This window comes from Rhamphochromis sp. 'chilingali', assembly GCF_963969265.1.
Source record: "Rhamphochromis sp. 'chilingali' genome assembly, chromosome: 6".
In the NCBI taxonomy this organism is placed as follows: domain Eukaryota; kingdom Metazoa; phylum Chordata; class Actinopteri; order Cichliformes; family Cichlidae; genus Rhamphochromis; species Rhamphochromis sp. 'chilingali'.
The window spans coordinates 952,500-978,108 of NC_137933.1; the positions used below are offsets into that span (position 1 = coordinate 952,500).

A 25,609-nucleotide genomic window follows, 5' to 3' on the forward strand; every position below is an offset into this window, starting at 1 on the left:
AAATGAGCAAGAGCCATGACACAAAGCCTTTCTTTTTATCAGTCCTTTTTAATTTGATTATCTGAAGTAAGTTGTGGTGGCAGGAGGGTGTTCCTGGTACCCTTTTCTCCAGCAGTGTTTTCATTCATCCTGGGCAGAAACACCAATCCCCTTCCAGACCACATGAGAGATAATAAAGAGAATTATGGGTCTTCTCTTAGTTTGGTGTGCATGGTAAGCTTGCCCGTGCCCAAATCTAGCCATTATGGACATGCAACAATTACTCTGAGCTGCCTTAAAAGTTCTCTAAGCCCGAGCGCCACCTTAATGATATCTTTCTTTCAGACATTACCTTGAGCTTGTGGCCAAATGTGAGCGCTAGAATATCTTCAGCTCAACAGTCTAGAACAACAGCTGCATTAGTGCAGATGTCATTCCACCTTCTCATTGTTTGTTTAGACATCTTTAAATTTGCTTGGGGCTGCAACAGCCCCCACAAATGTGGAAACCATAGAAAGCCGAGGATGTCTCATCGACAGTACAGCATTAGTCCTATAGATTGCATAAATGGTGCTTGACGTAGCAATCTCAGACTAATGTCCCCGACATAGGACGAGAATGGCATCTTAGGAGAGTCTAACACTACATCGACTGTGCGCTTTTTCAGAGGTTCCAAAGACGGACAAGAGCTTTGAGGAACGCCTCATCTTCAAGACTTTTATCTTGAAGTTCGTCAATGCCTTCACACCCATTGTCTACTTGGCCTTTTTCAGGGGCAGGTAAAACAACAGTTTCTCACATAATTTAGTTTCAGATCATTTTAGTCAAACTAAACTGGACTGTAGGGAAATCAAGCACTATAATGTGTTACTGACAATGCACACACAGCTTTATCCAACTCACTGTTGTCTGCAGATGTTTTGCTGGAAGAAGGAAACATGATGATTCTGTAAAGTCAATGCTTTCTTTGTCAGACTTTGTGACTGTGGTTTTGTTTTTATAGGCTTGTTGGGAGGCCTGGAAACTACTTGTATGTTGTTGGGTCTTACAGGATGGAAGAGGTAATCCACTTTAAATATGCTCAAGAGAAGAGAGGGAGGGAATGGAGCCAGTTGTCTCTAGATAACAATTAACAGCTAGATTAGATGGTGCTTTATGACTAAGAGCACACAGTCACCTTTATTTTTAGTTTAACATTCTCATATAAAGATTAAGGGGAAAAAATCCTAGTAACTAATAGTAAGTTAAATTTTACATTTCTTTTCTCAAATGGTCTGTTTCGAATGTTTCACTATTGTCTGTTTCTACACTTGTTCACTGTCTCTCCTACAGTGTGCCCATGCAGGTTGCCTCATGGAGCTGTGCATTCAGTTGTGCATCACTATGCTAGGCAAACAGCTCATCCAGAACAACTTGTTTGAGATTGGCTTACCGTGAGTGCAAAACAGAGACTGCAGCAAGCTCAAAAACACACTTGAACACAGATTGAATGAGGGATCGGCATCAAATCAAATCAGTTTTATTGACACGTTACATGTGCTGATACACTGGTACAGCACACATGAGGGAAATTCTTGTGTGCAAGCTTCACAAGCAACAGTGGTGTGCACAGATCCCACTGTGTGGGTTCAGTAAGTCACAGATCACATAATGCACACCCACTCAGTTATGTGTATGTCTGAGAATACTGCTCGTCTAGTTTTCATCTACATTTCCCTGGAAACCAGACAGCACCTTGCTGAACTGTAAGCCTGTAGTCTGCTCAGCCTCTCTGTGCACATACACTGTGACTGAGGTTTATGCCACATGTTTGGCTCTTCCAGCAGTGTTAGACATCCAAATTATCATCCCTAACAATTAAGAACTCAAGACTTTGAAGAATTTACCACTTATCGTAGTCGTAGTATTCAGAATAGAGTTCCTGTATTTGTCCAAATGTGGTTAATAATCTCCCAAATTTTAGGATACATAATCCATTAAGTTAAGGAGAAATCTACAACAACAACAAAAATCAAAGATGCGCATGCATTTGCACAATAACACTTTAGAAACTGAGTGATGCTTTTACAAATCTCATTGTGTAATTTCTTAATGGATTGTTGGGATTTGCAGGAAGCTGAAAAAAATGCTCCGCAGGAGGAAGTCAGAAATGGTTTCCATTCAAGAGCCAGTGCCGCATAAAACTCTGAAACGCTATGAGAAGGACCAGCTCCTGGGTCCATTTGTTGGCCTCAATCCAGAGTACATGGAAATGAGTAAATAAGTTTCATCACTTTTGTTAATCATGTTGTTAGCAAATAAATAAATTACCTGGTTTGCACTAAATGCATTTAAAGAGTAGTGGTGGACAAAGACGAGCAGAGCAAATAAAGTTTGTTTCTGACATACCTGATTAAGCTCAAACTACAGTTACAAGAAACTCAGTAATAATTGTAACATTAGGAGGCAGCCAGAATCTCGTGACTTTAAACATGGCATGCTTAAACAGAAATAGGTTTTCACAACTGTCCACCGCTATCAAAATTGGCTTTCTTTTCATTTTTAAAGAAATTCTGAAGGAATTTTTTTTTCATGCTTATTTATAGATGTTAAAAATAGTTTTCTGTATTAATTTTCTTTCACCCAATCGAGGATGAGTCATTGCTAAATGCTGTTCTATTTGTCTGTTTTTTCCCTTTTCCTTTAGTAATCCAGTTTGGGATGGTGACTCTGTTCGTGGCCTCCTTCCCTCTGGCGCCGCTCTTTGCTCTTCTGAATAACATAATTGAAATTCGTCTGGATGCTAAGAAGTTTGTTACCGAGCTTCGCAGGCCTATTGCAGCTAAAGCCAAAGACATTGGTTCGTTTCTTTTATCTCTATGTGAGATTAAACCCTCTTAAAATTGCAGTAACATCTGCTGTTAAGAAATGTGTTTTACTAATGTTACAAAAATATAAACCCAGTACAAAAAATCCACACAGACTGAAAACAGCACACAAAAGTAGCACATTGCAATTGCTAATAGTGCTCGTTTGTGTATTTTTCTTTTGCAGCCTTTAGTCAGTTTAATCAATGAACTAAATTAGCACTCTGTTATTCAGACTTCAAGAAAATATGCCCTAAGATGTCTTCAACAGCATTTCTTTCATTTGGGTGAAAAAAGAGGTGAATTTGCAGTACAGTGTCCCGACAAACTGAAACTAAATACATGTATCCTCACCCATCTGTCTTTGGAGGTGGCCCCCATCCCATGAACTTGTTTCTGTCAGTGGTTTCTTCCTGTTAAAGGGAGTTTCCCTTCCCATTGTTGTGCACTCAAACGGGATCATCTCATTGTTGAGGTTTCCTCTCTGTTATTGTAAGGTCTATAGCTTACAATATGAAAAGCCTGAAGGTGACTGTCCTCGTGGTTTGAGGCTATATGAATAAAATACATTTCAATTGATTTCAAATTAAATTTATGACTCTCACACTAGGCAGAACACATAAAAATAAGGACTGCTACATATGCCATTCTAGTAGGCTGCTGTAAGGAAAAAGACTCTGCTTACAGCTGAATTACACTACAGCAAACCTATTATGAAGCTAACATTGTGTAGAGTTATATGTTGCAAGACTGAAATCTCTGAAAGCTGGTTTTCTTCACGTAGAGAAGTTAAGTGACTCGATTAAGTAGCTTAATCTCAGAACCCGTCTGCAGTGGCATTTCCAATATGCAGAGAACACTCAGCACCAGTGAGTTGCAGTTGTACTAAATCACCCTGTGCAAACTCTAGTCGTGTGCATGTCGGAGCTGCTGTTTTCTCATGAATAACGGCTCTTCTGTCTTTCTGCAGGGATCTGGTACAACCTCTTGAGGGGCCTCAGCAAGGTAGCGGTCATTGTCAACGTAAGTCTTATCAGCAATCTGTATGGTTATACAATGCCAATATAAAAACAATGCCAAGGCTGTCCTGGAAAACGATTTTCACTCAGTTAGGACTACACTAGTACATTGTCTTGGTCCTCTTAGTACCATTGATGTTAAGTTAGACTCTTTTTCTCCAATTGATCTTTCTGAGTTAACTTCAATAATTACTTCCTCCAAACCATCAACGTGTCTTTTAGACCCCATTCCTACAAAACTGCTCAAAGAAGTCCTGCCATTAATTAATTCTTCGATCTTAAATATGATCAACCTATCTCTAATGATCGGCTATGTACCACAGGCCTTCAAGCTGGCTGTAGTTAAACCTTTACTCAAAAAGCATCTCTAGACCCAGCAGTCTTAGCTAATTATAGGCCAATCTCCAACCTTCCTTTATATCAAACATCCTTGAAAGAGTAGTTGTCAAACAGCTAACAGATCATCTGCAGAGGCTTATTTGAAGAGTTTCAGTCAGGTTTCAGAGCTCATCACAGCACAGAAACAGCTTTAGTGAAGGTTACAAATGATCTTCTTATGGCCTCTGACAGTGGACTCATCTCTGTGCTTGTCCTGCTAGACCTCAGTGCAGCGTTCGATACTGTCGACCATAATATCCTATTAGAGCGATTAGAACATGCTGTAGGTATTACAGGTACTGTGCTGCAGTGGTTTGTATCATATCTATCTAATAGACTCCAGTTTGTGCATGTAAATGGGGAGTCCTCTTCACACACTGAGGTTAATTATGGAGTTCCACAGGGTTCAGTGCTAGGACCAATTCTGTTTACATTATACATGCTTCCCTTAGGCAGTATCATTAGAAGACATAGCATACATTTACACTGCTATGCAGATGACAACTTCATATATCCATAAAGATATGAAGACCTGGATGACCTCTAATTTTCTGCTTCTAAATTCAGATCCAACTGAGGTTATTGTACTCGGCCCTAAAAATCTTAGAAATATGGTGTCTAACCAGATTCTTAGTCTGGACAGCATTACCTTGGCCAGACAGACACTATCTCTACTTTCAAGATCAGGCTTCAAACTTTCCTTTTTGCTAAAGCATATAGTTAGGGCTGGACCAGGTGACCCTGAATCCTCCCTTAGTTATGCTGCAGTGGGTCTAGGCTGCTGAGAGATTCCCATGATGCACTGGGTGTTTCTTCTACAGTCACCTTTCTCACTCACTCTGTGTTTATACACATTTCTGCTTTCAGTTATTAGTTATTATTCATCTCTGGCTCTCTTCCACAGCATGTCTTTGTCTTGTCTTCCTCCCCTCACCCCGACCGGTCATGGCTCCTCCTGCCTGAGCTTGTTTTTTTTTGTTAAAAGAAAGTTCTTACGTCCCACTGTCACCAAAATGTTTTCTTATGAGGGTTCATATGATTGTTGCTGTTGTTTTGAGTTGGTGCTATATAAAGAAATTGAATTGAACTTTTTGTCTTCCAGGCCTTTGTCATCGCTTTCACCTCTGACTTCATCCCTCGGCTTGTCTACCAATACATGTACAGTCCTGACGGCACCTTGCATGGCTTTGTCAACCACACTCTGTCATACTTCAATGTCACTGACTTCGATCCAGGCACAGAACCTCTGCAGCCAATGCACCTGGGCTACAAGGTATCAGTATGCAGGTAAGCTTTTGCTTTCCTAGGGTCTGGAAACTGAGGCTGCTGAAGTCATCAGACGATATTCATATAATGAAGACTCAATATATCCAAACATATTCAAATTTCTCATTTATCTATTATAAAAGCACAACAACAGTTTGAATAAACTTTATGTAAAAAAGCTTTTGTGTTTTTTACTGCTAGATACAAGGACTACAGAGATCCTCCCTGGTCCAGTACGAAATATGAACTTTCCAAGGAATTCTGGGCCATTCTAGCAGCTCGTCTCGCCTTCGTTATTGTTTTTCAGGTTCGGAACAATGCACAGATAAGATCGCACAAAGCAAACAAACCATTTATGATTTCGTTTATTTCATGAAATAAGTCGTTGATAGAAATCGTCTGAACATAGCCTGTGACATCTCATTTGAAGGTACTCATTTTCCTAACCTGCTGTTTCACAGCCTTAAGTGCAGAGTACTCGTCAGTCATAAAACATTAGTATAAAAACAGGAAGTTGAGTTCTACAGTTGACTTATTGAGGTAGCTGTAATTCAGGAGTTAGAGCATATTATCTGCTAATCAGAAGGTCAATCCCTGGCTGCTCCAGTCTGCATGCCAAGACATGGCATCAGACAAGTTCCTCTCCAACGTGTCCATCAGTCTGAAATGTGTGAATGTTAGATAGAAAGCCATTAAGCATAGAAAAGGGTGTATGCAAACCTATATGAGTAAGTGTGAATGGGGGAATGAGACATGTTGTATAAAGCACGTTGAGTCCTCAGTAGTGTAGAAAAGCACTATATCAGGTCTTATTAGGTGATGAACCTGCTTCCAGGTCCGAACCACTCTGCATTTATTACGGCGTTTTTAACCTGTTTTCATGGATGCCTGCATGTTAAACTTCATAGTTACACCTGGTGGAGCAGCGACACTGATCATTTTATTAAAGATGAAAGAATTTACAGTTTTTAACTCAGTGATGCTGCAGTAGTCGTTTGACTTTGGGACCTGAAGCGAATATTTGGACCCGGAAACGTCTGATGACGTCAGACTTAAAGGACTGGATAAGAACCAGTCCATTTATTCCTTTAACCTCCTAAAACCCGAACTCTTCCACGGCAGCATTTTTAATTTCTCTTTGATATTTGGGCTGATTGGGGCCCGATGAATGTAAAAAGAATTACCTGATTTTTGTTTGTTTTTTACCTGATTTTTGTTTCTAAGAAAAATGAGAGCCACGTATGAGGATATTCATTTAAATTTTGATAGAACTGTAGCAGCATAATGTCCTCGTAAGTGGATATCAGGCCCCTGTAGAGCAAAATTAAGTATTTTGGTCTAAATAACCCAAAATGTGATGTCCACATATGTGGACGCAGGTCCTAGGAGGTTAAAACTAATGTTGAGTCTACACAGAGCCATATGAATTATTATGTTCCTGCCATTTTCAGCGATCTTCTCTGAACTTGTTGAACTTATGCTTCTGTAGATTTGAGATTTCTGTAGAGCTCCACTCATATGCTGTCTTCCTCCTCTATCTAAAAGGAGGTAAATGATATAACTATTAGTTGATTTAGCACTCTTTGCTACTTCTGTTGCAGCTGACTTGGATTAATGGTTTATTTATTGCACATTTTATTCTTAATGTAAGAGAAGAAGAAGAAAGGTTCAATCACTAATGAGAATTGTTTTATAATGATCTGTGTTCTCTGTTGACTCTGCCCTTTGCAGAATGTGGTGATGCTTATGAGTGACTTTGTGGACTGGCTTATCCCAGACATTCCTAAGGACATCAGCCTCCAGATCCACAAGGAGAAGATCCTAATGGTGGAGCTCTTTATGAAAGAGGAGCAGGGGAAAAGGTTTGCAGCAAGAGACAACCAAGACAACTGCACAGTTCCTCTGTCAGCTAATCAGAGGCCACCACAGCCACGCTCACGCCCTGTTTCACAGGCAAACTGCTCCTAACCTGTTGGTTGGTGGGAAAAGAATCACAAATGGCAATAAGCAAAACAAATTCTTACTGAGCTGTTAGAGCGGTCTGGTTGAGGTACAAGCTAACTGTGTAAAGTCCACATTAACAGTCAGTTTTGTAATATCAGCAAAGGTTTTGCTGCACTTGCATGTGACATTTTCCATCTTAGACCACTAACCATAAATCCTCAACTTATTTTACCAACTTCTTCTTTATTGGATGTAAACAAGGAAAGAAAAAGCCATTCAGCCTTCAGCCTCTCTCTTTAACCCATTCTCTACTCAGCAAATGGAACCTGTCGGCTTTACAGAGCCCAGAAGAAGTGATTCAAACTCTAAAACAATTTACAGCATTTCAGGTGCCATTTTATTTATTTGAAGATTTTGCCAAAGAAAAACATTTTCCACTACAGCCGCTCACACTTTGCAATTCAAGCTATTATTTTGCATAGCTAGCTATCAACTATGAGTAAGTAAATGTCCGGTGCATTTTCTTAATTACTAGTGTAGAGTTTGTGTGCTAATAAGGGAAAGGAAATATAGTAGTAAGTGTTTGCGGTGTGCGTGTTATTGTGTTTTTAAAATGTGGAGTGTCAACAAGACAAGAACTTTGCATTTTTTTAAGTTGTTGATGTCTCTGAAAAGTAGGACCAGTGTATCACATAAAGTCACCACAGGAACAGGTTTGAACCCGGTCAAAGCGTTACGAAGTTGTCTGCCTTAAATCACTCAACTCCTCAACAGATTTCCAGCATGAGATGATCATCTTTCTGTCGACAATGATCATTCACCATTTTTCATATATTTGTATTTAAAAACATTACCTTGCAACAATTTTTAAAGCTGCAATTCCAGCTTTTTAAGCACAAAGCATGAATAACGTTGTCTTTTATATTTATTCAATGAATTCGTTTCATGAATCCGTAGGTGACCAGGGATCTACTAACTTTAGCTACTTTCTAAAAATGTTTTATTGTTGTCCCAATTTGAATTCATAGTTTTGTAAACAAGAAACTATAACTATTCTTATCACTAACGGTGTAACTTCTTTCTGAGCTGTGACAAAAACTGCACATTTTAATTTACCAAATAATTTTCCCATTAGTAATCTCTGGCTTAGTTGGTTAGTAGTCATAGTCATTAATAGAGCACATGTACGGGGTAGTAGTGCCTTTGTTAGCTTAATTTCTTTCCATCACAGCCTTTTATAACTTTGTAAAACCTGATGTCGTACATGAACACCCTCTTTGGATTGCCCTGATGAGATCATATTCTCCTGTTTTCAACACTAATGAAACAACAAATGTAACATCCTAGTATTTAAACTAATGTGTGTCAGTGCACATTCATGGCTGTCTTTGATAACTTGTCTGTTTATTATTTATATTTACTGCAAAATAAAGGGTGAATGTCCTCAAGTTGTTTTATGTGTTGAGTAATTTCACATCTTTTGCACAGTTGGAGTCAGGGTAGATTTGGAGTTTGTATTATTTGCTCAAGTTGTGACTGCACGAGTCAGCAGAGACAGTTTGTGTTAGATAATAGTTTTATTTGTTTTTAGTGAGGTTTTTAGGGCAGGGATAGCTCAGTAGGTAGAGTGGTTGCCCCATGATCGGAAGGTCGGGGGTTCGATTCCCCTTAACAGCTACCCTGAGGTACCCCTGAGCAAGGTACCGTCCCTACACACTGCTCCCCGGGCGCCCAATGGCTGCCCACTGCTTCACTGAGTGAATGGGTTAAATGCAGAGAGCAATTTCCCCACGGGGCTCAATAAAGTACAATAATGTGTATCACTAATAAAGGTATGTTTAATACCTTTATGATAAATATATAAATAATTTGTGTGTGTGTGACTGAATTGTATCTGTAGGTACTTTGTTACTATAGCAGCCTTTTACAAAACACAGTTCGTTCCAACTTCTTTAGTTAAACCCATGAATATTGACTAACTGCTAGTATATTATTTTATTTTCCAACTTAAAATTCTGTTTACATGCTACACTGTGTGCGCTTACTTTACATATGGGTGAAGTAGCTAAGATATGCTTTTTGGGGTCAATCTTGGGAGCACTGTCTGCCACAGCACAACGTTACCATCGCATTATTAAATAATAACTGTAACAACACGTGATTCTATCACAACTGTTTAATTCAAAGAAAAGTCTTTGGCGGTCTGAGCCGCTGGGATCAGCGGACCAGCTCCTGTGCGCCCTCGGATCTAGCATAACCGTAACACCGCTCAGCAGACGGGCATGCTTACGGCAAACCTCCCCCATCCCCGCAAACACACTCCTCGGTGTTGTACGTGTGCCGTGTTTCCATTGGTTATCGGTAAGCGGAAGTTTAACAACAGACACGCCGGATAGACGTAACTCACCGAAATGAAAGTGAAAGTCAGCCGCCCAGAGGCTGTGCTGTGTTTGTGCTCGATCCTGTCGACATGAGCGCCTTACAGTTTAACAGCGTTTTGTTGGAGATCTCTAACGCCATGTCTGCTGATCAGCTGAATGAAATGAAGTTCCTGGTTCTACAAGAGATCGGGAAAAGAAATCTGGAAAAGATCGGCAGCGGCCGGGAACTCTTTCAGCTTTTCAGGGAAAGAGGCGAACTGTCAGAAGATAACACGGCCTTTCTTTCAAAGCTTCTCAGAGAAATTAAGCGACAAGATCTCTCGGACAAGATAGACAACTTCAGTATTCAGCCTGAAGCTGACGATGGCCTGAGTGAGGAGGAGAAAGGTACGACATGAACGTGTTCGTGTGAGCACAGTCGCAGTGTGGGGAGACAAGAGCAACGATAACAACAGTAATAATAATGCACGTCTGCAGAGTATCGTGCTCCAAAGTATGGGCGCTGATTTATACAGAAAACGAGTGACTTTCACTTTAGACACCAGCATGTTTGATTGTATCAACCGCAGACTCGAGAAACACGGCTGGAGCCTTCCTCATTTAGTGCCAGACATTCAAATATTCTTTTTAGGCAATAAAACATGTCGTCTCACAAGCTTCATTTGAGGTTTATACAAAGAGTGCCAAAGGATGCACTGGGTTCCTGTGACTGGGCAGAGTTAGCCATTTATTCTGTCTGAGCTTCCACCCATACTTAACACAGCTGACCACATCTGTGAAGTCGTCTGGTCATTGGAGGGTAAAGGATGCTGTCACAGTGCAGGATGAAAGCTGCTTTGTTTAGCAGTCACACACTTACTCCTGCCACCGATTGCAAAGAGAAAAAAGAGAAAATGAAAAGTTCTCAATCCTGAAATCTTTCGACCAAAAATGTTTTCAGAAGCCTGAGACACTGTTTTTGTGTCGTTCAGTATAAAATCACCCAAATGCCACAATAGTTTCCAGCTGACCTCAAAATCAAGTAATTGTTGTAATGTACAGTAACTTTAGCTTTTTGACGTATTTAACTACGTTTATGGTGTAATTAATCTTTATTTTTTAATTAAGACGTGCCAAAATCTTGTGTTCTTATTAGTAAAAAAGGCCCTGGATGTACCAGGACAATGTTTATCACAAGACTCTGCAGACTCACGATTCAGGGACTTGTGGAACCGTGTTCAGCAGCAATAACGTGAACGAATGGTTTTCTGTTTGACTTTCAGTGTTTCACATAATTGTAGAGGAAGTCTTCCCCACTCTTCTTAACAAAGGTTATGGAGGCATTAATTTACTCTTAGCTGTCCTAACGTCACACCACAGTGTTAGTTAGTTAGGTCGAGGTCTGGACTTTGACTTTTTCAGTGTTTTTCTAACTACACTGACTTGAAATGTAACATTTTTCAGGCCTGTAGAGTGGGTTATGGTGTCTGTGATTTTGGGCTAGGACACACATAAATGATCAAAAAAGTTTTGGTTTTACAGCGTTTGTCACATCTGCTGATAATCAATTAATCACATTTGATGAGCAGCACCTGTCTGCCACATGCCCTCTTAATTTTTATGAAATTGGTAAGGATGCACTTGTGCTAAAGACGTTTATGACACTACTACCTCAGGTTGTAGAGAGAAAGAAAACCCTACCTCACGACCCTCTAAGCGAAAGCATGTAACGACAGTGGGAAGGAAAAAATCTGGAGCAGAACCAGGCTCAGGGAGGGGCGGGGCCATCTGCCATGAACAGTTGGGGGTGAGTGGAGAGAGAAGAGAGCACAGACACACCGCTTAAAAGATGCTCATGGGAGAGAGCCAGAGTTTTAACCCTCTCAGGCCCAATTAGGTTTTTTGTTGCTAATGCACAACCAAGTCCTGCAGTGGTACTTCTGAGTAAAGCAACTCATAAAATATGTCTGTGGGGTGATCAGGTTGTTAGTTCTTAACGGTTGCAAATCTGCAGCGTCTGCCTGGAGAGGGTTAAAAACCTGCTGGGGGGAGTTTTTCCTTCCCACTGTCGTCACGTGCTTTCTCTTAGAGGGTTGTGAGGTAGGGTTTTATCTCTACATACAACAAAGCAGATTTGCACTGTTGTATGTATAACCATAAATACATCAAGAATGTATTGTATTGTCTGCAGACTTATGCCGTCTGCAACAGTCATTGACTAGATAAGTGGAATTATAAGTAGGTCTTTACGCAGGGAGTTTTAGATAGGCTTGTTTCTAGTTGTCCCTGTTTGGGGCCACGTTTCATTGTTTCCTGGTAGGGTGTTTAGATGGCTGCCCTGGTTTCCAGAAAGTATCTTAAAGTTGAATCTTTACCCATATCAGAAAAATGTTTTATATTTAACCTGTTAATATGCTTTTCTCCTTTGCAGCAAAACTGAAAATTGCCACAGAGGTAATTGCCGAAAATCTTGGAAAGAGTTGGCGAAAACTAGGCCGCAAATTAGGTTTGAGTGAAACCAAGCTGGAGTCCATCTCTAACAGGCGTCCAACAGATCTCGAGGAGACGGCAGTGGAGCTGCTCAAGGAGTGGAGGAAGAGTCAAGGAGCTGAAGCCCAAACAAAGATGCTGATAGATGCTTTGAGAGCTTGCCAGTTGAATATGACTGCTGATAAAGTAGAGGAAAGACTCTAGCAACCTAGAATACACTCTTAAATTGAAAATTGTTGCTCAAGGAAATGGCAAACAAAAAGGTTAAAAGTCATGAAAGTAATTTGAGTGATTGATTGTATCTCTATGTCCTGTTATCGTTATTATTAGTTTGCTGTTTGGGTCTCCTGCTTTGTGAAAGCAATGTTGCTCTCAGTCTTTCAAGGTGACTAAATTGCTCGTGATATTTGTTAATATGGCTCATATATAAAAGTGTTCAACTGTATTGAGGTACAGGATCTTCTCATCAAGCGTTCCAAAATTATGAAAGATGTTTTTTATGTCACACTATTCATCCAAGATTTTGCTCTTGATTCACAATTTAGACGAAAAGGGAAATAATTAGGAAAAGAAGCTGATTTTGGAAAGTAAAATGAGATTTGTGTTGTTGTTCTTTTTATTCTTTGTCAACAGACAGCTTTGTATTTCAATGCTTTTGCTCGTCTAACCCAAAATATACCCCGAATCCAACTCTTTTCCCTCGTAGGCTTTGATGTCATCAAGGTGGCAGGTCCTCTGCCCAGGGTGCAGTTTCTGCAGACAAAAATGAATCTCATTAAGGGAACCTTTCTGTAAGAACCAAAATGGGACTGACAGATGATAACTGTGACACGGTGGGAAGGAAATATTCCCTTTAGCAGGAGGAAGGCTCGGGGACTTACCTGTTGGGAGTGAGGGGAAAGAGAAAAGCAGAAGCACACAAAATAAAAGGCATGAGAGCCAGCGTTTAAAAGGAACGAATAATAATTCAATAGAGAGTGAAATGAGAAAGAAGAAACAACGCCCTAACTATATGCTTCAGCAAAAAAGAAAGTTTTAAGCCTAGTCTAAAGAAACCAGAGGGTGTCTGTCTCCCAAATCCAACCTGGGAGCCGTTTCCACAGAGGAGAGGCTCTGCCTCCCATTCTACTTTTAAATATCCTAGGAACCAAAAGTAAGCCCGCAGTCTTTTCTCACTCTTTTCTGATTACAGTACTATGAAGTCTTTAAGATAGGATGGGCCCCGATTATGCAAGTAGCATTTTAAACCGAATCTGCAAAGGAATGTTTGTAAAGTTAGAGATGTTGCACAAAATTAAGCAGAAGCGTCCAACTTTTCAGCTTTTCAGGGAGTTTTTAGGAAATCCTGATAATAATGAATTACAGTCGTCCAGTCTAGAAGTAATAAATGCAGGAACTAGTTTTTCAGCTTCACTCTGCGGATGTTTTTTTTTTTATTTTAGAGATATTGCACAAATGGAAAGCAGTCCTACATATCTGTTTAATTTACACATTGAAGGACAAATCCTGGTCGAATATGATCTCACAGTGTTACTGTTGACGCCATCTAACGCAAATATCTGGTCAGACAGGATATTTCTTTGTGACTGCAGTTTAACAATGCCAGGATAATTAATAATAATAACTAAATGGTGTCTCATATTGTGTGGGATAGAAACAATTTCATGCTTAAAAACAACGAACTTTTGATTGGATGGTTCACCCTGATCTCCTTTCTGTGTGGCTCTCTGTGTAGCTACAGATGGTGCTAGCATATGAACATGAACTGATGCTAGTTTGGGTCACTTGCAGAAATCTGCATTTTCCTCTTTTGAGGAAATTCGGGGCAAACCTGCTGCAGGGCAGTTCAAAAAATCCATGCATGAGACTTATTTTCATTTTACATGATATCTACTTGACTTGGTCTGCTAAAGCTTTTTTTAATTTCACTTTAATGTTGGGATATATTTCTTACACAGAATGAAGACCCAGGTTCACCCCCAAAAACTAGAGCTGAAAGTGTAAGAGGAAGGGATTTCCATGCAAGAAAGGAGCTTTAAAGACCTCCAGACTTTGTCTTTTCAGACACAGTTTCTCATTTTAAAGTTAGCTGACTTTGCAGTACAGTATCACTTTGTGTGTTTGTTGTTGCAGTATACTTACAGCACTGGTAGAGTCTGTTCAACCTATCGATATCATTTTTGCTCATCTGAGTGGCCCCGCCCAACATTACATTGCTATTAGGAATGGGCACCATAGTGGGTTGGTTGTTCTTGGAGAAGGCGTACCTGAAAACAAGTTAAGTTCATTTTTCTGGTGATTTAGCTCCTCAGTACATCATGTTCTAATCTTTGAAAGCATATTTGCACTGGTTTTACTCAACACACTTGTATAGGACGGTATGCACAGACAAGTTATGATTGTGCACAGGCTCTGCTCTGCTAGCAGTATGCTGCAGGGACAGTTGATGGTTTCTTCATGTGAAAATAATAGGAACACCCAAATTCCTAACTTGATACATAGTTTACTTGGACTTATGTGTAAAAAAAGTATAAAAGTAACATATGTAAATAAAAGTATGAATTTATTCTTACCTCTCATATTGCATGACAGAGTTGTAGTCATAAGGAGTTCCCTGGTTTAGAGTATCAATCTTATAGAAATTGTACACCATGTCTGTGAGAATAAGGAGATATGTTCATGATGTGTGGGAACTCAAATATCTAACAAATGCACATTTTTATATTATCATTCTAATAAAGCAGCCGTTGAACCTCATCCCATTTAGGGTTGTTGTCATGAACTAATTTTAAGCTAAAAACTAAAATTATGTCTTAAAAAGTAAATCAAATCAATAAAAAATGAACTCCACTAACAATAAAAAATAACTAAAGATTTAAAGTAATAAAAACATGGTTGAAAGGGCTGCACCCACTCTGGAGATAACTAAGAGGCTCTAAGCGGTAAATTGATCAGTAACTATATAGCACTTGTCTGATTTAATTAAATGCTCAAAGTGCCTTTTACTATGAGCCTCATTAGCCCATTTACGGTGGGCTACAGCCACGGTGGGGTGGCTGTAGCTCAGGTGGCAGAGCAGGTCAGCCACTAATCAGAAGGTCGCTGGTTCCGTCCTTGGGCAAGATACTAACCCCGTGTTTGCCTACTGGTGGTGGTCAGAGGGCCCGGTGGCGTCAGTGTCCGGCAGCCTCGCCTCTGTCAGTGCGCCCCAGGGTGGCTGTGGCTACAATGTAGCTGCCATCACCAGTGTGTGAATGTGTGTGTGAATGGGTGGATGACTGGATATGTAAAGCGCTTTGGGGTCCTTAGGGACTAGTAAAGCGCTATATAAATACAGGCCATTTACACACACATTCATAAACAGCTTTATTCTAAAGTTGTATTCATCTTTGTTGACAGATTATGCTGTCATCTTTAGTTTTTTTTTTAAATTTTATTTACTGAACTTTAGCTCAGTGCAATAAAACCTTAATCTCAACCTTAATTAGACTATTTCTTTCTCTAGAACTGCTTTGTGCTTTGAACTACTTTAACACAAAATCCAAATTAGCACAGAAAATGGTGACTGACCATCGAGGATGTTTTCCCAGTACACCCTGATGTAGTTGTCCCTGTCAGAGCGGGTCTGTTCGTGATTGAAGCCTAGGGCATGGAGTAATTCATGCTGGACAGTGCTGTGGTAAAGACAGCCCTGACGGCTTAGAGACACAGTTTGACCACCGCCCTGGCGACCCACATAGGAGTAGCAGCTGTTAAAACAGAAAAGTCCAGCAATATTTAGAAATCACAAAAGCCTTTTGTATATCTGTAAGGCAAGTGCTGCTTTACACACCTCATAGGACAACAATAATGTATTTGAACATATGATGAATTATGTTGAATCCTTATTGTTTAAACTGGCCAGTAGTCACTCATTGGCTACTTAAAATATTAGTGGTCCCTAAAACATTTGTAATCATCCATCCATTCACTTCCGCTTCTCCTTTTCAGGGTCGCGGGGGGCGCTGGAGTCTATCCCAGCTGTCATAGGGCGAGAGGCGGGGTCCACCCTGGACAGGTCGCCAGTCTGTCGCAGGGCCAACACACAGGGACAGACAACCATTCACACTCACATTCACACCTAGTGACAATTTGGATTATCCAATTAACCTATCCCCACAAGCTGCATGTCTTTGGACGGTGGGAGGAAGCCGGAGTACCCGGAGGGAACCCACGCAAACACGGGGAGAACATGCAAACTCCACACAGAAAGACCCCGGCCTGATGGTGGAATTGAACTCAGGATCTTCTTGCTGTGCGGCAACAGTGCTAACCACCGTGCCACCGTGCTGCCCCATTTGTAATCACTTCCTTTGTAATACAGTGATTAAAGAGTGGGTTTTCTTTCATTATAAACTAATGAAAGGAGGAGTTGTGATACTTTTAAATTAAAACAGAAAACTTACAATCTCCAGGTAAATTTTTAATCCTACTAACTGCATGTGGCTCACCGAAGGTGGTAAGAATAAAAAAAATGGTCAGACTCGGAGCTTTACCCATTTCTGGACTCGATGCTCAGCCACTCATGATCGCCATCCTGGTAGGGTCTGAAACGAATGCAGGAAACTGAAGAGAAGGACTCTAGTCCACGAGTGATGATGGCAATCTCACGGGAAGCTGGTAAAACATGGAATTATGTAGTAAACAAAAAATGTGAAATAACTAAAAACAAAGGGTGGCTGTTTTGAAGAAATAGCCACCCTTTGTTTTGATTACTGCTTTGCACACTCTTGGCATTCTCTCGATGAGAGAGGTAGTCACATAAAATGATTTTCCAACAGTCTTGAAAGAGTTCCCAGAGATGCTGAGCACTTGTTGACCCTTTTGCCTTCACTTTGTGGTCCTCATCCCCAAACATCTCCATTGGGTTTAGCTCAGGTGACTGTGGAAGCCCGGCCATCTGACGCAGCACTCCATCACTCTCCTTCTTGGTCAAATAGCCCTCACACAGCCTGGAAGTGTGTTTGGGGTCATTGTCCTGTTGAAAAATAAATGATGGTCTAACTAAATGCAAACCAGATGGGATGGCATGTTGCTGCAGGGTGCTGTGGTAGCCATGCTGGTTCCCAACAGTGTCACCAGCAAAGTACCCCCACACCATCACACCACCTCATCCATGCTTCACGGTGGGAACCATGCATGTAGAGACCATCTGTTGACCCAAACAAATCTCTTCTGCTTGTTGCTTTTCCTTAGTCGTGCTTTCTTAGCAGCTATTTGACCATAATGGCCTGATTCGTGCAGTCTCCTTTGAACAGCTGATTAACTCTAACTAGAGGTGCTGTTAACTTGTGATTTCTGAGGCTGATGACTCTTGGTCTTCCTTTCCTGGGGTGGTCCTCGTGTGAGCCAGTTTCATCGTACCATTTGATGGTTTTTGCTACTGCACTTGGGGACACATTCAATCTTTTAGCAATTTTCCAGACTGACTGACCTTAGTTCTTAAAGTAATGATGGACTGTGGTTTCTCTTTCCTTAGCTGATTGGTTCTTACCATAATATGAATTCTAGCAGTTTAGCACAACACATCTGATGGTCCCAACCCCATTAAGAAGGCAAGAAATTCCACAAATGAACCCTGACAGGCTCACCTGTGAAGGGAAAACCGTTTCAGGTGACTACATCATAAAGCTCATCGAGATATGGCCAAGGGTTTGCAGCGCTGTCAACAAAGCAAAGGGTGGCTACTTTCAGCAATCTAAGATATAATAAATATTTAGTTATTTATCAACTTTTTCTTTGCTACATAATTTCGTATGTCTTGCTTCATATATTTGATGTCTTCAGTATGTATGTACAATGTAGAATGTAGTAAAAATGAAGAAAAAACGTTAAATGAGAAGGTGTGTCCAACCTTTTAACTGGTGCATATGTCAGGTTATTGATTCAGGAAAGTGCTTGTGGTATATTCATGTATTAATTCTTAAAATGAAGATTAGTTGGTATCAAAGGGCAGAGTCTGAAAGTCATTAGATTTAATACAAATAGAGATGTTATAATAACAAGTCAGTGTAAAGATGAATTGTTGTCCACCAGGCATAAACACTGTACATAACTTGGCATTGGCCTGTTCCATGATTAAGAAAACAATACTTACAGTAGTGATTGGCAATGTAGTATGGGACATAGACTTTCCCATCAGTCCACTTTCCCCACATACAGCCTCTGGAGGTGCAGGGGTCAGCATTTCTGTCAGCTTCAGACTTGATAGCAACGTCACCTCCGATTAATGTCGGCTCATCAATGTCAGGTGCTGTAAGAAAAACAGAGTCAGCTCCTTGTCTTCAACATGCAGAATAGCAGTGGTTTATTATAGGTGGCACTGCCGTCATCAGTCATGCAATTCATACATCAGTCATAACAACTGATGAAAGTTCATATTAGCAGAACTAGGCCACCTCTCATGACAAATGACAAAGACCAGATTCAAATGCAAATGTTTATAAAAACCGATAAAATGCATTTTTACTGGAAAAATCACAACATTGTACGTGGCCCCAGTCTAGGGTGTAATTAAAATAGCCAGTCCAGAGCCATTTTGCTTGTCTATTATTAGCACTTGTGATCTGGATCATGTGTAGACCTGAAGCTGCTAAAAAAAGCTTTTTCCTTTAAAAGTCATGTAACATAAAAAGTACAAATTTTGGTCAGTGTTGTTTCCCAGAATAGCTACACATTTTGCATGGAAAGTTTAGTGGCTGTAATTTGCTTTGTATGAGGAAAGATTATGCACTCGGTGGCATAGCTGAGTTAGATTTGGATCTAGTTCTCCGTTGTTATTGGTTCAGTTTTTGTTTGTATGAAAATGAGCTGTAGCTGGATGCGCCTTAAATTTCTTGTTCAGGGGTATGTCTTCCTGTGCCTATTGTGATGACAACATAAGTTATAGCTATATATAGTACACAGTTTAATATTTGCTTGACCGATAATTCAGTGTGGAGTGAATTACCAGTTAAACAGGAAAAGACTATCAAACTACGTTAAATCCACGTTGCTAACATCCCCACTTCTGTACCACCAATGCTGCTGCAACAAATATGTGCAAGTAAGTTCTAAAACAGGTAACCAACTTACTGTAGTTTCTATTGGCTCTCTCCAGCAGCTGACCTACAGAGAGCTCTCTGGGTATGTCCTCGTCAGTGCTAGGAATCTCTGCATAAGATAATATATTCACAGTAGACATGATCATTTTGAACACCAGCTCAGTTACAGCTGGATAGCTTTTACTTCAAATGGACTGACTGTTGCTTAACTTTCTTTTAATTGATATCCAATAGCACAAAAAGTAGAATTTTAAAACCTGTAATAAATCTTCCCTTACTGGTGACTTTTGAATTATATCATAAAAAGCAATTATTTGTTTCTTACCTTCCTGTACTCAGCCACAGCAACATTACAAAGAACAGACAAAAGAGACATTAGTTTGTAACTGTAACTGAAAAGCAAAGGGACAACGGAAAATTAAAACAACTGAAATATGCATTTCATAATGAAATAAACACGACTAACAAAACTCTCATTATAAAACTGATACAACTCTTTGTACCAATTGTTTCTTTAATAACATTTTTTATTTCAAATGTAATACTTTTTTGCATCAGGGGGAATTTGGCCTACACACAATTTAATTTAACACGCATGGTTGTCTCTGGAAGTTTCTACCTGAGCCCAGGAAGAGGATAGCAGCAGCAGAGTGACAAGACACCAACAGAAAACCAACATGGCTGCAAAAGATTTGTGATATAGACCACATTATTGTATGTTATCAAGCAGCATAGCTCATGCACATTAAAGTACTTAAAATGCAAAATTTCAAGGAAATCAGAAAATTAGCATGTGAACGATGGAGTTTGCGGTGATGACAGAAGACCTGTCTTACCTGAAACGCTGATGAGTGAGCGTCTTTCTGTCAAGTTTTATACTGTTCCCTGGCTCGCCAACGATAACAGGATGTGTCGAAAGGTGCAAACACAAGTGTTATCACTGCAGATGGAAAACTGTGAGTCATTGCAACTGGTGTGAAACTTTGCATCTGTCACAGGTTTAGTGTACACGCGTGTCATAAGAGCATGAAGTATTCAGATACATATATATACATCATACACACACACACACACACATATGTATGTAGTGTTTTTCATTTTATGTCATAATGTAAGTTACTGTACTAACTAGAAAAAAAGAACATTTGAGAAAACGTTGTGGAGCATGCTAATATTCCTAAAGATACATTTTCTTCAAAAGTCTAATAACCCACAGTCTGTATTTACAGGGGTGCTGTAGCTCAGGTGGCAGAGCAGGTCAGCCACTAATCAGAAGGTTGCTGGTTCCGTCCTTGGGCAAGATACTAACCCCGTGTTTGCCTACTGGTGGTGGTCAGAGGGCCCGGTGGCGCCAGTGTCCGGCAGCCTCGGCTCTGTCAGTGCGCCCCAGGGTGGCTGTGGCTACAATGTAGCTGCCATCACCAGTGTGTGAATGACCGAATGTAGTGTAGCGCTTTGGGGTCCTTAGGGACTAGCAAAGCACTATACAAATGCAGGCCATTTATTAATGTTAATATTAAGGACCTCAATTAACAATATTCATTGAACCTGACAAGCTTTAATAAATCCTTATAGCATTTTCTCAACTTCTGATGTCTGCAGAATTTTTTAATTCTAGCCCATTCCTCGTGCCAAAAGCTGTCAGCTCAGTTTGTATTCTGTGCTGTGACTGTTTGTATAAAACGGCTGAATGTGAGTCAATTCAGGAAAATAAATTTAAAAAACAAGCAGAAAAGTGGACACCATGAGAGGCTTAACTGGTAGTTGGAAGGTTGAACTTACAGGTGAAAAACATGGTTTACCAAGGATGCCATCACCACCCCTACAAACCTGCACAAAATACTTCCAGTGCTTTTGACCGTGTATGACAAAAATGCTGCAAAGAAATACTATTTTCTCAGCTTACATGCATGTAATACCGTTGAAGGTACTGCAGACACAAGTATTTCCACATAGAAATCACTCATAATTCAACTTTGTATTTATTTATCTTTTTGTGGTACAGAGAGCAGATTTCTCCCATATTAGCTTCTCTTCATCGGCTTCCTGTTAAATACAGATTTGAATTTAAAATGTTTCTCACTACTTACAAGTTTTTTGAATAATCAGACCAAATCTTATCTTACTTGCGGTTCCTGGACTATTTAAAAGTAGAATGGGAGGCAGAGCCTTCATCATTCAGGCCCCTCTTCTGTGGAAGCAGCTTCCAGGTTGGATTCAGGGGACAGAATAGCCTCTCTTCTTTTTCAACATTAATCTTAAATCTTTCCTTTTTGCTAAAGCATGTAGTCAGGGCTGGATCAGGTGACCCTGAATCCTCCCTTAGTTATGCTGCAATAGGTCTAGACCAGGGGTGCCCAATCCCGGTCCTCGAGAGCTACCGTCCTGCAGCTTTTAGATGCATCCCTACTCCAACACAGCTGAGTCAAATGGTTTGATTACCTCTTCAGCATGCCATCGTGTTTGGCAAAGGCCTGATAACATGCCATTCATTTGATTCAGCTGTGTTGGAGTAGGGATGCATCTAAAAGCTGCAGGACGGTAGCTCTCGAGGACCGGGATTGGGCAGCCCTGGTCTAGACTGATGAGGGATTCCCGTGATGCATTGAGTGGTTTTTCTTCTCTCACACCTTTCTCACTCACTATGTGTTAATATACCTCTCTGTATTTAATTATTAGTTGTTATTAATCATCCACATTAATTATCCACAGTTTCTCTTTTGTCCTGTTTTCTTCCCCTCATCCCCAACCATCCACAGATGGCCTGTCCTCCCTAAGCCTGATTGTGCTGAAGGTTTCTTCCTATTTAACTGGAGTTTTTTCTTTCCACTGTCACCCAAGTGCCTGCTAACAGGGGGTCGTCTGACTGTTGGGGTTTCTCTGTATTATTATAGGATCTTTACTGTTACAATATAAAGCTCCTTCAGGCAACTGTTGTTACATTAAAACATTTATAAAATTGAATTTAATTGGTTTGTAAATGTTTGGACCACTTTTAGTAAACAGTACTTTATAGCTTGACGCAGCATGGTACCCAACTGCATTAGACAGGTAGCACAATTTAGTGATGACTCTAAATTCTTTGCTGGTATTAATGAGTGTTTTCGCTTCATTCTCTGTGTTGTTAATGTGATGGCCTGTCCACTCCACCTCTTCTCCATCCTATGACAGATGCTATCATAGTGGTGTCACTGCACAGGAAGAATGTTCTGGATTGATCTCTCCCAGTAGGCTAGGGTTTACGTGTGGAGTTTGCATGTTTTCAACATACCTGTGCAGGTCCTTGACCTTCCTCAAAAGATGTGCTCTTTAGGTTAACTGATGATTCTAATTTGTCTGCGGATGCGAGGAGATAGAGTACTCATAGGGTAAAATGTTGCCTATAGTATAAATCCATTTCCATCTATTATTATTGTCAAGCACATGTATTTAGGTGTTTTTGTAAGTGATGGGATATTTTTGACTATTCTTCTACAGCATGGTTAGACCTAAAGTAATACAGGCAGATAATTCACTGACATTTCTAAAAAGCAAAAGTAAGAATCACCCTGCATATAAATGTGTTGAGACGTCGCTGGAGTTTGATCATCTGTTAGTCTGTCTGAGAAAAAAAACATCTGCTGTTCTTATCAGCGTGAGATATTCAACATATTGCTGTCAATACAGCCTGACCTTGTCACAGTGAACAAGGCCAGGCATCATATTGACAGCAGTATGTTAACTCAGCAGATTCTATAGTGGGAAAGGCCAATTCCATCCAATTTTTCAACAAATTAATTAGCACAAAGAAAGCCTGTCCTCACTGTACCTGAGAAATGTTCAGGTTGAAAATCTTTACTCACACTGTGTAATTTGTTAAGACATAAAACAAATCATCAAGCTGCATTTATTAGTTCCAGGCTCGACTACTGTAATTCAAAAGCTGCAGCAAGAGTACTGACAGGGCTAGAGATGAGTGAGACGACACAAGAAGAAGGCACATAGTTTCAGTCTACCTGGGGAACATCACAGTTCAGCTCAGCCCAGTTTTTTAGTGGCATCCTCCCAATTTAAATATGATTGTTATTTGCAATGGAAATTACACATATTACACATTTTGAAGTAACAAAAAATAGAATTTTAAGTATTTTAAGCGCTTTTTTTCATATGATGTGTTTCATCGTGCCTAATAAGAACACAAGCACCAACAGTTACTACACGACTGAAACTCAAACTGAAAACGAGCAAAAGATTCATTTTCAAATATACTGAGAGCTCTCCAAGTGAGAGCTACTGCAAGACAGGACAGAATAGAAAAAGAAAAAGAAAGAAAGTTCACTTTGCTTGAAATCCAAGTTCATCTTGCTTTTACCAGCCAGCTGTCCACATGGTGACACAGCTAGCTAAGTATGTGGACAATGTCAGTTTTGCAATTTCCTCCAGTATTAACTGTATTACATTGACTCTTTAGGAACTGTATGGATAATATTATAAGTCCAGGGCAAGAAAAAACATAATTCCAGCAAATCATTTCATTGCATTTAAATTTACTTGTGCATAAAATCAACAACGCCCACACGCAGAACTCAGCAGCCACACGCGTTACCTTAATGTTGAAGAAATATTTAAATCAGAGGATTCTTTGGCAGGTTCTGAAGTATTGTTGTCCCAATAATCTGTGCACAGTATCACATAGCTTCTATGATTTAAACAAGTCATCATACTAAGAAGCACGCATCATTATGCTGTGTAAATAACTGTATTACGCACCATAGCTGCTGCGTGCTATATGTGCTTCATGCTTTGTGGTGATTGTGACTTTCTGATTTCTTAGCTGAAGTCATGCCTAAATATGGTCACGTCTTTATTGTTGGAGATCCATGTGTGTTGTCCTGATAAACAAAGAGATTCTTTTAATCTTACACAGTGGGTGGCTGGACGGACCTACACAAGTACGTGGACATACATTGGACCTTGTTTCAGCCTATGGCCTGCCCCTTTCTAACTTGACAACTTGATGATTTTAGATGCAATGTCTACAGATCATAAGCCTGTGTTCTTTGACATTGTATTGTCCATGAGGTGCATTAAGAACCACGCTCCTGCATGGCATTGTCACAGCCACTGCAGCGCAGTTTTCAGTTCTCTTACATCAGACTTAGATAAACTCTGCCTCAGAGGCGCTCAGCTGCTGGTTCCAGACAACTCGGCTGGATTTCTATAACTCATTGTACCTTGGTATCATTGTCACATCTTCAGCTCGTGGCTGCCACACGGCTTTAAACTGCTACAAGGAGAAGGGAGCATATTACTCCCGCTTTATCCTCACTCACTGGCCGCCTGTCACTCCGGTCCTGGACTTGAAGACCACAGGGTACACCACACATCTATCTGCCGCCTGTTGTCAATGATCAATTTCTTTTCAAGTTCTTTTCATCTTTGTTTGATAAGTTTAATATTTGTTTATTAAAAATCTTAATTGAGTTCATGAAGAGACTAGCAAGAACAATAGTAAAGAGCTGTTTCTGCTCTTACTTAGATCTGTGGTTATTAGTAAGGTTATTGTTCAATGTCTTAATGAACAGTGAACAAAAGCTCAGATTAAATGCAGATGAGGTACTGGCTGTTATGTTATTTTCTTTTCAGTGAACCCGCCCCCCAACAAATACAATTAGCGATACAAATGCCGGCTGCTTTGCACATCTCTAATGTAAGCATTAATCGGTGCTACACATCAGTCTTGAGGTTTTGACTTTTTGAAAAGTTTGCTGGTGTAACTACAGCTGTTATTTCTAATGTGCTGCAGTGGATGTATTGATTTATCACTAAGCGTCACTTTAATACTGAAAAACATCTTAAAAAACGTTTGGCGTCCAGTCATGTATGTGCAGTTACATGTGTTTGCTGCAGATTGAGCAACTTTGGCAGTATTTTGGCCAGATTCTGATAAATACTTCCATTCCTGATTCCCGTTAAGAGATTTTGGGGATGTTTCTTTTTTTAGTTTTTAAATCATAGAAGCAATGTAATACTGTACAAAAGATTGAGACGGCAGTATTTCAGAATGTGCCTCAGAATCCTCTGATTTAAATATTTCCAAAACATTGACGTAATCCAGTGACAGCTGTCTGCATTTCCACTGCTGCACAGCAAATATCAACGGTTGATAATTAATTCAGCAAACTTTATTTCTCAAATTGTAAACAAATACAGTTTAAAAAAGCATTTCTGTCGCTGCCTCAGTGTAGCTCAGTTTAACGAGGTAA

At 40.1% G+C, this 25,609-nt stretch overlaps 3 protein-coding genes across 6 annotated transcripts in view; 2 read left to right on the forward strand and 1 right to left on the reverse strand.

Annotated features, from left to right (window-relative positions):
• Positions 1 to 8,894, forward strand: part of ano1a (anoctamin 1, calcium activated chloride channel a) — a 51,082-nt gene extending 42,188 nt beyond the window's left edge. For all 4 annotated transcript variants that reach the window (XM_080884819.1, XM_080884816.1, XM_080884817.1 and 1 more), the window contains 9 exons: positions 647 to 758; positions 983 to 1,040; positions 1,312 to 1,412; positions 2,092 to 2,234; positions 2,666 to 2,818; positions 3,796 to 3,848; positions 5,325 to 5,509; positions 5,690 to 5,795; positions 7,220 to 8,894. In XM_080884819.1, coding sequence (XP_080740945.1) covers positions 647 to 758; positions 983 to 1,040; positions 1,312 to 1,412; positions 2,092 to 2,234; positions 2,666 to 2,818; positions 3,796 to 3,848; positions 5,325 to 5,509; positions 5,690 to 5,795; positions 7,220 to 7,456 — 1,148 coding nt within the window. In that variant the 3' untranslated portion in view covers positions 7,457 to 8,894. The remainder of the gene's footprint in view (positions 1 to 646; positions 759 to 982; positions 1,041 to 1,311; positions 1,413 to 2,091; positions 2,235 to 2,665; positions 2,819 to 3,795; positions 3,849 to 5,324; positions 5,510 to 5,689; positions 5,796 to 7,219) is intronic.
• A 941-nt stretch (positions 8,895 to 9,835) lies between these two features.
• Positions 9,836 to 13,472, forward strand: fadd (Fas (tnfrsf6)-associated via death domain). The gene is made up of 2 exons (XM_080885508.1): positions 9,836 to 10,200; positions 12,224 to 13,472. The coding sequence occupies exons 1-2, from the start codon at positions 9,903 to 9,905 to the stop codon at positions 12,484 to 12,486; spliced, it is 561 nt and encodes a 186-aa protein (XP_080741634.1). The 5' UTR covers positions 9,836 to 9,902; the 3' UTR covers positions 12,487 to 13,472.
• Positions 13,473 to 14,354: 882 nt separating this feature from the next.
• LOC308398453 (hatching enzyme 1.2-like) lies at positions 14,355 to 20,043 on the reverse strand (the record flags this gene model as incomplete). The annotated part of the gene is made up of 8 exons (XM_080885111.1): positions 14,355 to 14,549; positions 14,856 to 14,937; positions 15,853 to 16,031; positions 16,818 to 16,938; positions 18,419 to 18,574; positions 19,396 to 19,473; positions 19,690 to 19,693; positions 19,984 to 20,043. 8 exons carry the CDS (start codon positions 20,041 to 20,043, stop codon positions 14,357 to 14,359), a joined length of 873 nt encoding a protein of 290 aa, XP_080741237.1. The 3' UTR covers positions 14,355 to 14,356.
• Positions 20,044 to 25,609: the final 5,566 nt, after the last annotated feature.

Coding starts and splice junctions, on each gene's coding strand:
- fadd (XM_080885508.1), top strand. CDS start 9,903: ATGAGCGCCTTACAGTTTAACAGCGTTTTGTTGGAGATCTCTAACGCC. Junction 10,201..12,223: donor CCTGAGTGAGGAGGAGAAAG/GTACGACATGAA, acceptor TCTCCTTTGCAG/CAAAACTGAAAATTGCCACA.